The following is a 13,932-nucleotide window of genomic DNA, read 5'->3' on the forward strand; positions in this document are numbered from 1 at the left end:
ACGCACATCTCCCCGGTGCAGATCTGCAGCGTGGGGAGGCAAGGAGATGCTGTGTTGCCTTTGCACAGTGGTTGTGCATGCAAGGAATAGAGCTCGGGCCGCCTGGGATGGGCCGTGGGATGGTGTGTTGTTGGGTCAGCTGGCAGTTCAACCAGCCCCTCGTAGAAGCTGAAGGAGGTTGGAGGATGCAGAGCCCTGTTCATCCCAAAGCTTAATCCCAAAATTTCCAGTGCCTCATGGAGCAGAGCATCCATCCACTGCTGCTGTGCTGCAGAGCTCGCTCCTGTCCTGCTGCTGGTGGGAGGTCAGGCTCCAAGAGAGCAGTTGGCATCTCCAGCACTGGGTGCCTAAACCCAGTCCTGCAGGAGCTCCCATCTCCAGGGAACCCATTCAGCCACCAGTCCAGGCACTGCACACTGTGGGGCTGGGGCAGTCCCAGCACAGCCGTGTATTTATTCCCCGCACATGGCTCAGCCACGCATGTTTATTCATCCAAGGGTGAGCGTGGAATGACCTTGAAATTTATAGGCTGAAAAGAGCAGTGAAATAACAGCTAAAATAAACAAATCAAGCTGTAAAACTTAGAAACGATGTACTGGCTTCAACAACTCAGAACTGGGAGGGAGAGAAAGTGGAGATGTCCTGGAGTGACGCGGCCCTGGGGTCTGAGCAAGGGTCTGGGAGCTGGGCACCTCGTAGCCCATGGGCTTTGCCTGCCTCCATCCCCTCGGGTGGGAACGTGGAGATACCTATATGCCTTGCAGCATCTGAATGGGGTTTGGGAGCAGGCAGCAGCTCACAGGGCCAGCAGCCCTGCTATGCTCGCATGTCCCACAGTGATGGCAGGGATGTCCTATATGGCCCCAGTGATGGCAGGGATGTCCTATATGGCCCCAGTGATGGCAGGGATGTCCTCCAGGCTCAGCAGGGGGATGCAGGGTGTGGGAGAGCACCCAGACATGTAGTTCATCTGCAATGTTCCCCATGTAACCCATGTTCTGTGCTCAGGTTGCTGTCCCCTCGGCCCAGCCTGCTCAATGCCGCCAGCGAGGCCAGGCTGAACTCCTCACCCCAGAAACCACTGGACCTGAAGCAGCTGAAGCAGCGTGCTGCTGCCATCCCTCCCATCGTAAGTGCTGGGACCAGCAATGGGCTGAGCTCCTGTGTTGGGTGGTGGGAGCTCTGTGCAGGCAAAGTGCTCTGTGCACAACGTGTTCCCAGCTGCTGGAGGCTGCCAGCAGTGTTCGAGTGTCCCTCAAGATCCTCTATCAGAAAGTGGTGGGAGGTCTGGACAGAACAAGCTGCTCACTGCCATGTGACTGCTGCCTCCTTTGCTTTAAAAAGCAACCAAGCACCCTCCCAGGCTGTGCTTCTCTTGGTCTCGTGTGCTTGAAGATACCGTGTGAAATGCATTGATGCTTTTCTTCATCTGAAAGCTCTTCTGTGTCCCCTTTCAGGCTGTCCAGCAGCCGTGTGCTGAAAACACTGATCGTTTCTCCAGGGTCAGCACCAGAGCATCAGTGTTTGCAGGGTGGGGAGAGGAAATCCATGCTCTCGTGTGCTGGGTTGGAGACTTTGGGGAAGACCCAAAGGTGCTCTCTCAGTTAGAGCATAGATGTGGCTGTTGTAGTGTAACTTCTTGCTGAAGCCACAGGCACTTAGCTGCTGATTAGAGGTTTTAATCCAGGGCATCCTTAGTCCTAGAGCAGAGCTGATGCTCTTCACCATGGGACATTTCAGTCTCCTGTGCCTGGTGAACTCTGGAGCATGCTTTGGGTCACACCATGGGGCAGCTGCCTCTCGCTGTCCCCGCGGCTGTTGGGGATGCTGACAGCACATGGCAGGCTTCAACTCTTACTCTCCTATTGCAGATTTCTGAAGGTTTCTCAGAGGGGATCCTGCAGAGCGGAAGCGTGAAGCCCCCGGTGCCCCCCCACGCCCTGGCCCTCTACCAGCAGCAGATCACAAAGGCCCACGAATCCTCCCGCGAAGATGTGCCCCCCAGCAAGCAGCAGGAGAAGGAGCAGCAGCAGCCAAGCAGCAGCCCGAGGGGGAAGAGCAGGAGCCCCACTGCTGTGGACAAGGAAGGTAGGGCAATGTGCTGGCGGTGTGTTTATCTGTGAGGAAACGTGCCGTGCTTGGCCGGCAGCTCTCCTGCTCTTAGCTCAACATTTGCTTCAGCCCTTGAAAGCTCTTTAATAGCACCTTGAAGCAGGAGCGGGGAGGCACGGCTGATTTCCCGTGTTCGTTAGACAGTACATCATGTCTCGCTGAGCCTACGGCAAACACCGCGCTGGTGTCGAGCGCCGAGGAGGTGAAGATTGCCTTTATTAGCCTCTCTGCCATTCAGTTGAGAGCAAAGGGGCCTGGAGGCATGCCAGGGCTTTGGGCACAATGGCTCTTTTCTACCTTGCTGGCTTTTTATAAAGAATGCTTTTAACGCTCAGCAGGGACCATTATTTCATTTAAAATCAATGCTAATACTGTGACTTGGAGTCCGAAGGTTCCTGTAAAGATTCCCAGTGCTTTCTCCCTGGAACAGCTCTGATACGATTTGGCTGCCTAATGAGCAATTCAGAGTTTCCCACCGTTGAGCATCTCAAGTGTTATTAGCTTGAGCACCTGGGGATCGAGGTTAAGGAGAGTCGGGAAGTCCTGATGAGCCCATCCTCTGAATGTGTTTTTAATCTCAGTGTCAGTCTGCTCCAGTGCAACATCTGCGTCCCTGCCCCTCATAGCCTGCGCTGCAGATGGGGATGTTGTCACCAGTGGTGCAGTCGGGGAGCAGCAAGCTGGACTTTGTGGGTGCTGCCCCTAGTCCTGGGATAGAAGTGCAGGGAGATGGGGCTGGAAGAGGCTGGTCCTGCTTCTGAGCTGTGTTCTGTGCTGGTAAATGGGTGCCCAAGTTCAGCTCCGGCAGCTGGGATCTCAGCACCCTGCTGTGTGTCCTGGCCCCGGGGTTCTTCCAGCAGCCACATCCCATCGGGCAGAAGGATGTGCTTGCAGAAGGAGTTGGTGTCTGAGTCTTTGCCAAATTTTCTTTCTTTCCTTAAACAATAAATAGCACTGTGTGTGGATCTGCCCTCCAGAATGTTTTGCATAGAAGCCAGGAAGGGGACCGCTCACCTTGAAAGCAGGGAGTTTCCTATGAGTCACGGTGCTGCCACCCATGCAGTGCCATCTCCAGCTGATCCCATCCCTCTGAGCAGAGTTGGGTTTGATCTCTTCCCTCACTGCAGTCCTGTGCAGATCTTGCACAGCTCAGCTTCCCAGTGGGCTGTGTGGCACAGGAGCACTGCTCTGTTCTGTGACTGAGCAAACACCTCACGGTCTCCAAACCCTTCATACCCATGAATCAGAGTCATTAAGGCTGGAAAAGACCACTAAGATCCCAAACCCAGCCCTGATCACGTCCCTCAGTGCCACATCCCCACTTGACCACCTCCCTGGGCAGCCAGTGCCAGAGCCTCACCACCCTCTGAACTTCTGGTCCGACTTAAGGCCGTTACCTCTCATCCTCACTTGTGTGCTGGTACCACCACAGGCCTGGGTTGCACATGGATCCATAGGAACCTTCTGTATTCGGGGTGTAAATGCATCTCCATGTGAAAATGAGCAGCTTTGTGTTCAGTGTCACCTCGAAGGGAGAAACCAAGAGCCCAGGCCCCCGTTTCAGTATGGGTGTGGATTTAAATGATGGCTCAGTGCTGACCCAGCCTGCGAGATTCAGGGCTGGCGAGATCCAGACGGTGCTGTGAGATCTGTGTGCCAAGGGAGCCCCTTCCTTCCCCTGCATCCGGATGGAGCTTCAAGTCTCCACACTTGGGCTATTGTGCTGTCACATCGCACTGGAGTTGGGCTCGATGATCCTTTATGAATCCCTTCCAACTCAGGCTATTCTATGTTATTATAATTGTTCTGCACAGGAGGCTTCAGCCCCGCAGCCCTCCATTGGGGCAGCCTTAGCGAGAAGCAGCAGCAGGTCCTCCCACTGCCCCCAGCCTGCTGAGGCCCCGCTCGATAAGAGCTTCAGCTCTCACAGCCGCTGCGGGGATCAGCGTCCTTCGCACCGTTTTGGCTCCGCTTCAAAGCAAAGTCTTGCACACATCCTGGCTGAGGCGTTGGCTGCCTTGCGGCCCCTGGCTGGGACAGTATCGCCTTGGAGGGCAGCCAGGCCCCTGCCGTGCCTCCCCGACCCCAGGCAGGACGCGCCACGCAGCCCCGTCGGGTCTCACTGTTGGGCAGACAGATCTCTCCCCCACCCCGACCCCCTCCCCATTGCCTTCGGGCATATCTTCAGTTATCACAGCGGCTGGAAAGCAGGCGGTTTCGTGTTGATTTAGTTGGGTTTCAGTTGGCCTTTGTAGGAGATGGAGAGCCAAGAGCATTAATTTGGATGACGGATCATATAAACTCTGACTCCTTCGCTTCGATTCCAGGGGTTTGATAAACGGTTATAGGAACTCTCTCTTCCCCGCGTAAGTGCTATTTTATCAAAGCCGGCTGAGTTATAGCCGCCCTCTAATGTGGGGGCAATTAGGAACTGGCCACATTTCACAGCCCCAGAGGCGCAGAGGGGAGGGAACGACACCATGGGGCCGAGGAGGATGTGGCTCAAATGGGATGTGTGGGGCTGTGGTTGGGAGAGCACCTTCCAGCCCCGACATCCCAACACCTTCCAGCCCCCAGATCAGCCCCTGGGAGCTGGGAGAAGATCAGGGAATGCTTTGGGATCCAAGCTGGGACCTTAAGGAGCAAAGATGCTCAGACACCTCGGTGTACCGAGAATGGATTTCTTGCCTCACCAAAGAGGACAAGAATAATCTCCCAGCTTCTGAGTACACTGAGCATTAATAATGATAATGCAGTAAAGCCTCATTAAATTGGGCCTCTGATAATCTACTTGCCCTATTATTAGGCTTAGCAGGATTCAGGCATCTATTTTTATCAGAAATTGATGGGTAAGGGCTGGGTGCGCTTGTGACTGCCATTGTTTACTGCCCAGCTTCTGATTTCTGGTCGATGCAGACGTTACGCCGGTGGGTCTGGCAAGGAAGGGCAGTGCAAAATTAAGCGTTTATTGATTAAAAGCAAATCCTACCAAACCTGCCTGGGATCTGTTCCAAAAAGGCGGCCTCATCTGTCTGCTTAGCACAGCATACTCAGTGAGGATTCACCTGGGATGGAGCTGGCACGGATAAAGCTCTTTTCTTGCACCCCACTGGGTGCTCAGGTCAAGAGAGAAAGGCTCCTCCATCACCAGGCACCTCTTGGCCTTGGATCAACCTTCTTGCAGTTGGGGTGAACCCAGCCTGGCATCCAGTACACCTGAGCCAGACAACTTGAAGCTGCTCTGCCTCCTACCCAGCTGCTGGGCAGCAAGGAGGCATCCAGCCATCCCGCAGAGCCTGTCCTGATCTTCATTTGCCTTTGACTCTCTAGTAAAGCACACTTGTCCCAGGTGCTGGTAGAACATTTGTGCATTATTCCCTCGCCATCCAACAAGCTGATGCCTTTCTTTCTGGCCTCTCCAGCAGGCTGCAAATGAGTTGTCACTGGTGAGCCAGCCCCTGGTGGTACCAGTTAGGAGTGTGAGCCTGGGGAGGGTTGTTTCACCTCCACATGGATGTCTGTGGCTTCACCTGCTTGCTGAATCTTCTCTGCCCATCAGTCTGTGGGTCGCCGCTGAGCAAAGTGTTTGTGTCTGTTTTCTCTGCAGAGAAGTCCGTGCATTTCCCATCTATCGCAGAGGCTCAGAAGTTGGGCACAGAGCTGCCGCCCACCTCATGCTGGCCCCCCGTCCTGTCGTACTCCCGGGATGTGATCAAAACCTCTCCTCAGGCTGAGCCCCACCTGTTCCAGTATAACCCACCAGGTACGTGAGATCACGTGGTGCCCTGTCCCAGGGCGGGGAGCAGAGCTGAGGGTGGCAGGCAGGGCTCCTGAATCCCACCAGGGTGTGTTAGGGATGTTATTTGTCCCGGGATACTGTGAGCTCTCCTTGAACCACCCTTGGTGCCATCATGGGGATTTCAGCCCTCACTCTGCTGTGCTTCTCTGGCTGGAGGGCACATATCTTGGATATAGAACCAAAGGGGAAGAGGCAATAATTCAAACTATAACAGTGGTTTTCAAAGCGATTGTGCTGCTTGGATTCTGGAGCAGGGTCACCCTGTTCATGCTCTGCTCTCTCACTTGCCCATTGTTTTCCCTTGGTCATGCTAACGCTCGTGTTCCCCACACAGGACACCCCATCCCGCTCAACCTGCACGAGAGCTCCCGCTCAGGGCTGCAGAGGCTGGCGGGCATCTCCAACCCTCCTCCCCTCATCTCCTCCACCAAGCACCCCTCTGTGCTGGAGAGACCTGTCGGCTCCATCTCCCAGGTACGGGGTTGGGTGTGGGCAGTGGGGACACATGGCGGGGCCGCCCCCTGACCTCCCCTCTCACACTGCAGGGAATGCCCATCCAGCTCCACACACCCTACAGCTCTGAGCACGCAAAGGTTCCCGTCGGCTCCATCACCATGGGCCTGCCACTGACAATGGATCCCAAGAAACTGGGTAAGGAATGTGGGGGTGAAGGATGCTGTCTTGCAGGACATGGCAATGAAGTGCAGAAGGAACAGACTTGATCCAAGAATGGAAGGAGTGGCCTTTTGGGAGAGCAAAGCCAGGCATCAGCACGGGCTGCCCAGAGAAGTGGGTAGAGTCCCTGTCTGTCCCTGGAGGTGTTTAGGAACCATGGAGATATGGCAGTGAGGGTCAGTGGGGTGGGTTGGTGGGAGAACTAGATGACCTTAGTTGTCTTTTCTAACTGTAAAGATTCTGTGGTTCCATATGTGCAGTGTAGGAAAGCACAGTTTGGTCAGGAGCACTTCCCAGGCTATAAATACTACCTGGGATTGAAGGAAGGAAATCTGCTGCCACTCCTCAGGCTGGTAGGATAAAGAGTGAATGGCCTGAAGTGAACAAAGAAAGTGCTTAGTCTGCATATTTGGAAGCATTTATTTACTGTAGAAGGAGATAAGGGGCCACATCTGGAGGGGATCATGCCAGCCCCACGCTGCAACCCCTGAAGGGACATGGATGGCCATGAGCACAGGAGGTGCCAGCAGGAGGCTGGAGAAGATGAAAGCCACACTGACCTGTGTCTCATGTTTTCCAGTGCCTTTTCCTGGAGTAAAGCAGGAACAACTCTCTCCCAGAAGCCAGGCCAGCCAGCCTGAAAGCCTGGTGATGCAGCCGGCCTCAGAGGGCTCCGTCCTGCGGGGTGAGCATGCAGCTGTGCCCTGGTGTGGGAGGGAGGGGGATGCTCCACTGCCACGCTGCCTGTGGCTGCCATGGGGCTTCTGGGGAGATTTCTGGGTTTCCCCTTTTTTCTTACCCCATGGCTGTTCAGGGGAAAATAAATACAAAGGTGTTGCTTTTACATGATTTAAGTAATTCTGGTTTGTGAGCTCTCCCAGGTTTGTGCAGCCATATGCAGAGTGCACTGTGCCTTGGCTCCAGCCCAGCACAAATAACACACAAATGAACTCACACCACCCTGAGCTGCATCTCTCTGGAGATCTCTGATCGCATCAGGAGGAGCCGAGACATGCTGTGCTTTCTCCCAGGCCCATCAATCTGCCCAGACCCACAGTGAATGCAGCAGGGAGATGGGAGCTTCAAAATAACAGCTCCTTGCACCTCCCAGCCCCATGGCTGCATCCCTTGGGGTACAGGGTGGGGGAGAGCTCTGCAAGGTGACATCTCCTGGAGCGCTTCCCACACTTGTTTAGCTGACCACAAATCCTTGCCTCCCACTCACCACCTTTGTGTCCTGCAGGTACATCCCTCAGCTCTGCCTCAGGAGGGAGCATCACCAAGGGGACACCCACATCCAGACCCCCTCCAGAGTCGCCCATCACGTACCGAGGCTCCATCACACATGTAGGTCCCTCGTCTCTGTCGGGCTTTGCTTACCTGGGTGCTTCTCATTGGGCACATGGCACGGGTACTGAGCAACAGAGATCCCCTGCAGACAGCCTCAGCCTTGTATGGCACCAGCCTCATTCTGTGAGAAGGGCAGAGCTTAGCAAGCAGCAATGCACGTCTGAGCTCCCCCATTGAATTTAGTAGCTGTCAGGAACGCAAGCAAAAGCAGCTTTAAATGGCTCTGAGAATGTAATCCTGCCAGGGCAAGAAGTGGTGAGGAGGAGGAGATGGGTGGAAGGCTCTGCCTAGGCAGAGGCAGGGGGAGGCTGCGGGGTGCATGTCAGGTAACGAGCTCTGCTGCCAGCACTGTGCTGCGCTGTGGGTCCTGCCCAAGGGCTCTCTTGAGCAGAATGATGCTTTGGCCTTAATCTCCACCATCCATCTTTAGAAGAGCAGCTGGCAAGCGGGCGATAGTTTTTGCAGCGTGAGTTATTGCTCATCTGGTTACGGAGCGGAGAGCATAAAAAAAAGTCATCTGTTTCCCTTGGGGATTTTATCTGGCCATCATTCAGCTATTTAAAGCCACTCGTGCTCAGATTTTTGCCTGCTTCTCTCAAGTAGGGTGACCGTGTCCCTTTTGGCCCCAGGGACCTCCACCTAAATCCTGGCTCAGAGCAAAAGCTTCTCCTGCCTGGTGCCCCACATCCAGCAGCTGCCAGGGCTGTGAGTGACACAGCAGAGCAGTACAGCCCCATACGTGCCCCTGCATCAGTGATGGGCAGGCGTGGAGGGCCTGGAGCACTAATTCAGACAGTGAATTAGAGCAGCAGAGTTTAAGATGCTTTGCTACATCCAGCTATTTGATCCATCTGCGTTCCTTTGTTTGGCTTGGGAATGAAGGTACCAAGCCCCGTGTGAGAGGGCATTGCCATCCCTGATGTGCAGACGGTGCGCCCGGCCCTGCAGCAGCCCCCAGCGCTGTCACTGATATTTGATCTCACATTACTCATCCAGTTTGCAGGAGGCAGATCTTGAATAGATGGTCTGTGCTCTGAAGCCATCTGTCATCACTTGCTCTCAAATCCCCTCTGAGCACGTCCACGGAAGGAAGATGACTTTACCTGGGGCTGGGAACACCAGCACTGGGTGTACCCTGCACGCCAGCAGTCAAAGCACTGAGTCTGGGGGTTGTGTGGACTGCTGCTGCTCAGATGGCTTTGTGGAGTAGGGAAACACTGCAGGATCTCAAAACACCGACAGAGCTGATGTTTCTAACTCTCCTTCTGTTGGGCCATTTAGGCTCAGAGTGGGTGCATGTCAGTCATCACCGGTGTTCCCTGCCACAGGGTAAGGAGACTGCTGGTCCCACAGTGCCTGTTCCCACTTGGCACCAAGCAGGTTGTGATGGCAGAGGGGTGTTAATGGGCTGCGACATCTCCAAGGACACCCAGCTCTGGGAGCCCTATGGAGCACAGTGCCTGCCATCCCCACGCTGTCCTCACCCCTGCCTCTTCCCAGCAGCCATCTCCACTCACGTACCTCCTTACCGCTCCTCGTTATTGTCCTCATCAATAATTAAGCCGCAGGTTTCTCGTTGATGGCTGTCAGGAAGCGGAGGCCGGGCGCGCTCTCCTCCGCTCAGCTTCCCCGGTGGAACAGAGTGTTCCTGTGTGCGAGCGCGCTGCTTGCTTAATTGCTTGTGACACTGTTAAATATGGATCTTGGTGGCTTTCCAAGGGCACCCCGGCAGAAGTGCTGTACAAAGGAACCATTACCAGGATAATCGGAGAAGACAGCCCCAGCAGAGCGGAGAAAGTGAGAGAGGATGCCATGCCAAAGGGACATGTCATTTACGAGGGGAAGAAAGGCCACGTGCTGTCCTATGACGGTAAGTCGCAACCCTCTGCCTTTTGGGGGCAAGTGCAGGAGGGCTGTGCAGCCGTGTTGGGAGTCAGGAGCTGCGTGGGGAAAGGCCATGAGGTGAGGTGGGATGACCTCATGGATTCACTTCCAGTGTGGTTTCTCTTACACTCCACCACACCTCCCTACAGCTGGGTTTCCCTCTGTCTCATGTTGTCCTCTTGCTTTAGTCATGGTTTTATTGGCGTTCTGTGCCAAAAGAGGATCCCCAAGGTCTTAGGCCAAGGTGGAGGCTAGAGAGTGTGTGAGGTGGAGGCAAGTCAGATAGCTTGGCTTAAAGACATTGGGACATCAGGCTTCCTCCTTGGGATGCCTTGGGCCCAGCAGCACCGTGGCTCCGTTTCCCCGTGGCAAATGGGAGCTGGTGTCTCACTGTCCATCAAGAGCTTGGCCCTGTGTCCTTCCCACATGGGCTGTGTGACAGCCAGCAGCAGAGCAGCACAGCACACTCAGCAGCACAGACAGATGCAGCCCTGCTCACAGAGCTGTCTGTGTGCCATACTGGGGCTCCTGTGCCTCCGGCTGCTGGTGCTCAGTCCTGTGTGTTGGGAAGGACAGCACTGGCACGTTGTGACATGGATTGAATTGCATTAGGGATTGGCAATGAGTCAGCCCCCAGCTCCCCTGGCTCCGGGGCAGGATGGAGGTTCCTCTTGTTAGTGTGCTGACCCCCGGCTGCCCAGAGAGCAGTGAGATGCAGAACTGCCAAAGCATATGTTGGCCAGTGGCTGCACTGAGGACAGTGCTGCTCTCGGGAGGGCTCAGCACACCCTGCAGATGCTGCACTCAGACCCCCTGCACAGGAACATTGCCACGGGAAGCACTGGAGCTGTGTTAGCAGCATCAGCACGCAGCCAACAGCTGCTCTGTGCCTCTGTGCCTGCTCAGCAGGCAGCAGCGCTGCCCATAAGGGCTCGTCTTCAGGCTTTGGTGGCTTCCATGGGAAATAAGCAGATGTTCATCTCCCGTGAAGCCAGGAATGCCTGCTGTGCTCGCCTTGGGCTGGGATAAAAGCAGTTGGAACTGGGCTCTGGCTTTGGCATGGCATGGCCATCTCACGGGGCTGCATCACTTCTCTTCTGAGTCAGATTTACAGAGACGAGTAAGGACCAGATCCTGCTCTCGATGCTGTGCTCATATACCTGCAGCACTAAGAGGGCAGGAGCTGCTTTTGTCCTGCTGGTCAGCCCAGCCCTCGGAGGAAGCTGCTGGGCTCTGGCTGTTCCACGTCCCCGTGTGTGGCTGCAGGGACTCTGAGGACAGGGCTAAGCTGTCTGGAAGCCTCCTCATCCCACAGCTTCTCATGCTTGCTGTCAACTCTGTCCCAGATAAGAGGTGTCACCACACAGGCTTGTGTCTGTGCACCCTTTGGGACAGTTGGCAGTGCTGGTGCCAGGCAGGGCGCAGGAAGCTCTCTGGGACGTGTTGTGCAAGCAGCTATTTCCATCTCCTTCATGGGGGCTTGGAGTACCCAGCTGCAGCCATCTCCTCTCTTCCTGCTCTGTGGGGTACAGAGCGATTAATGCCTTCCCTCCTACGTGCTCAATAGGATCGATCTCACCCTGAGCCATCCCTGCCCTGCAGCCCAGCCCCGCTGCCCGGCTCCTTCCTGCAGCCAAAGAGTTAAATAGTGAACAAACAAACAACGGGGAAAAAAGAAGTGAGAAAAATGAAATTGTTGTTGATGATGAATTTTGGCAAGCCGAAAAAAAATTGCAAATTCTTTAGTGTCATGAGGGTGCTTAAAATAAAAGAGCCGTAATGAGGCGAGATCCTGCAGCATGTGCGGGCTGAATTGTGCTAGATTGGTTATTCTCATTCTGCATATGATTGCGGATGGCTGCTGCGAGGCAGGGACGTGGCTCTGGAGTGGTTTTCTTTCTGTTCAGTCTCTCTCCTTCCCCAGTACAAAGGGGACCACATCCCCTCTGCAGGGCACAGATGTGCTGTGCTGGGGGAGTGGCTGCGTGCAGTGCTTGCTGCTTTCTGAGCAGCGCCCCCGGATCTTTGCCCTTGAATGAAGCTGGATTGAAGGCTCAGGGCTGAACTACCCCTGTATACAACCCCCTGCACACAACAGGCTCCAGTTGGCAGAGAAACTGGCTCCAGGTTCGGGTGAGCACACGGTCTGTGCTCTGCAATTGCTGCTGTGCTGCCCCATCACTGTGGTGTGGGATTTTCATTGTCTGTCCCAGTCCTCGTGTGCACTCATTGCTGTTTCAAAGGAACTCTCTGCTTTGCCTCTCCCCTCTCTTGTTTTTCTCACCCAGGGAGTGTCTCGGCAAATGTTAAGACTGGAGAGGATCCCAAACAGTAGGTGTCTAATAAAACTGAAAACAAACAGCAAAACTCCCCGGAACCACAGGGTTGAGCTCAGTGGAAGTACAGCTGCTGACACGGGGGTTGGCCCTGAGCTGTCCCCTGCCTGCATCAGGGAGGGAGCGGGACGCGGTGGGGCGGATGCTCTACCCACACAGGAGGCACAGATCTGGAATGAGAGCAGGCAGGGAGGGGAGAGCCAGCAGCTGGATTTCTTGGAAGCCAACCTCATGCAGCGTTTCTTGCGTTGCCAAGTGGTGGCTGTTGGTTGGATGGGGTCTGACGGTGCTTCTTGCTGTTCCCATCCCAGGTGGGGTTGCTGCTTCTCAGTGTCCCAAAGAAGACAGTAGGAGCTCAGGAGCTTCTCATGAGCCCACGGGAACCAAGCGGACCTACGATATGATGGAGGGGAGGATCAGCCGTGGCTTGACCCGGGATCCGCTGTCAGCCAGCATTGAAGGTAGGTATGGGGGAAGCCTTTAACCCACGCTGTGTCTGCAGAGACCCCATCTTGTCTCTTGCCTATATAACACACCTTCCCATGCCTGGCTGTGGTTTGCTGGGACCCCACTGCACATCCCAGCAGGACAGCATGGCAGTACAGAGGGCGCAGACCAGCCTGTGTGTGCCTTTGGCTTCTGTCCTGGTGTACCAATTTCAGGACTACAAAAACGGAAGCACGTGTTAAAAAAGAGAAATCAACTCATTTAGAAACTGTTGATACTTTTCCTCCCCAGCATCCTGGCAACACTGTCATAGTATCATAGTATCATAGTCTCGTGCGGGTTGGAAGGGACCTTAGAGATCATTGTACATTAGTTTTATATGAACTTCTGTGCCACAACCCAAGTTTCCCCCTGTGATCTATTGTAGGTCTCATGGGTCGAGCCATCCCTCCAGACAGACACAGTCCCCATAACCTGAAGGAGCAGCACCACATCCGGGGCTCCATCACACAAGGTGAGGCTGCAGCAGGGCAGGGCCATGGCCAGCAGTAACGTGGGGTGTTCTCACAGACACAGCCCCTTGTTCCTGTGGTCAGGTTAGGGCAGGAGGAGCCCACAGTGCACGTATTGGGGTCCAGATGCAGGTATGAGAGATTTTCAGTTGTGCTCAGTTTCTACCAGCCTAAACTTTCAGCAAAGTCAGGAGTAACGTTCCCCTTGACTGGCACAAAGAGGCTGAAAGTGGTACTAAATGAGCCCAGGAAGTGGTTGTGGAGAGTCCTGTTGCATCAGTGATGTAGCTGCATGTGTGTTGGGTTGAATAGCAGCCCTTGAGTTACATGTGTTGACTGGAAGCCCCTTAGACTGAGCATCCGGATGGGAGCATCCGGTGTGTGGCTGGGAATCACCATCTGTTTGTCTTGGGGCAGGAATACCTCGGTCCTACGTGGAGGCCCATGAGGACTACCTCAGGAGAGAAGCCAAACAGCTCAAGAGGGAAAACACTCCACCACGGGACTTATCTGACGCGTACAAGGTCAGGTCTCATGAGGGCCTTACTCCCCTGAAAATGAAGCCAGCCCACGAAGGCCTGGTGGCCACAGTGAAGGAAGCAGGGAGGTCAATCCATGAGATCCCCCGAGAGGAGCTGAGGCGGACACCGGACATCTCTCTGGCGAGGCCTCTGAAGGAAGGCTCCATCACACAGGTGAGCACATGGATGAGCAGTAGGTGGGCTCAGACCTACTCAGCCTGCTGTGCTTGTAGGTGACTGCTTCCAAAGAAAAAGGGGAGAAGGGGGCCTTTAGGGCTCGGTCAGCGATCAGTAGA

At 54.9% G+C, this 13,932-nt stretch overlaps 1 protein-coding gene across 39 annotated transcripts in view; it reads left to right on the forward strand.

Annotated features, from left to right (window-relative positions):
- The window catches only part of NCOR2 (nuclear receptor corepressor 2), a 153,000-nt gene that overhangs the window by 121,542 nt on the left and 17,526 nt on the right, over positions 1–13,932 (forward strand). For all 39 annotated transcript variants that reach the window (XM_085555566.1, XM_085555580.1, XM_085555561.1 and 36 more), the window contains 11 exons: positions 1,009–1,129; positions 1,872–2,088; positions 5,720–5,875; positions 6,246–6,385; positions 6,457–6,562; positions 7,167–7,271; positions 7,830–7,933; positions 9,656–9,806; positions 12,468–12,617; positions 13,031–13,117; positions 13,533–13,810. In XM_085555566.1, coding sequence (XP_085411692.1) covers positions 1,009–1,129; positions 1,872–2,088; positions 5,720–5,875; positions 6,246–6,385; positions 6,457–6,562; positions 7,167–7,271; positions 7,830–7,933; positions 9,656–9,806; positions 12,468–12,617; positions 13,031–13,117; positions 13,533–13,810 — 1,615 coding nt within the window. The remainder of the gene's footprint in view (positions 1–1,008; positions 1,130–1,871; positions 2,089–5,719; positions 5,876–6,245; positions 6,386–6,456; positions 6,563–7,166; positions 7,272–7,829; positions 7,934–9,655; positions 9,807–12,467; positions 12,618–13,030; positions 13,118–13,532; positions 13,811–13,932) is intronic.

Source organism: Coturnix japonica, chromosome 9 (assembly GCF_054131305.1).
Source record: "Coturnix japonica strain WE chromosome 9, WE-NBRP24, whole genome shotgun sequence".
NCBI classification, from domain to species: Eukaryota; Metazoa; Chordata; class Aves; order Galliformes; family Phasianidae; genus Coturnix; species Coturnix japonica.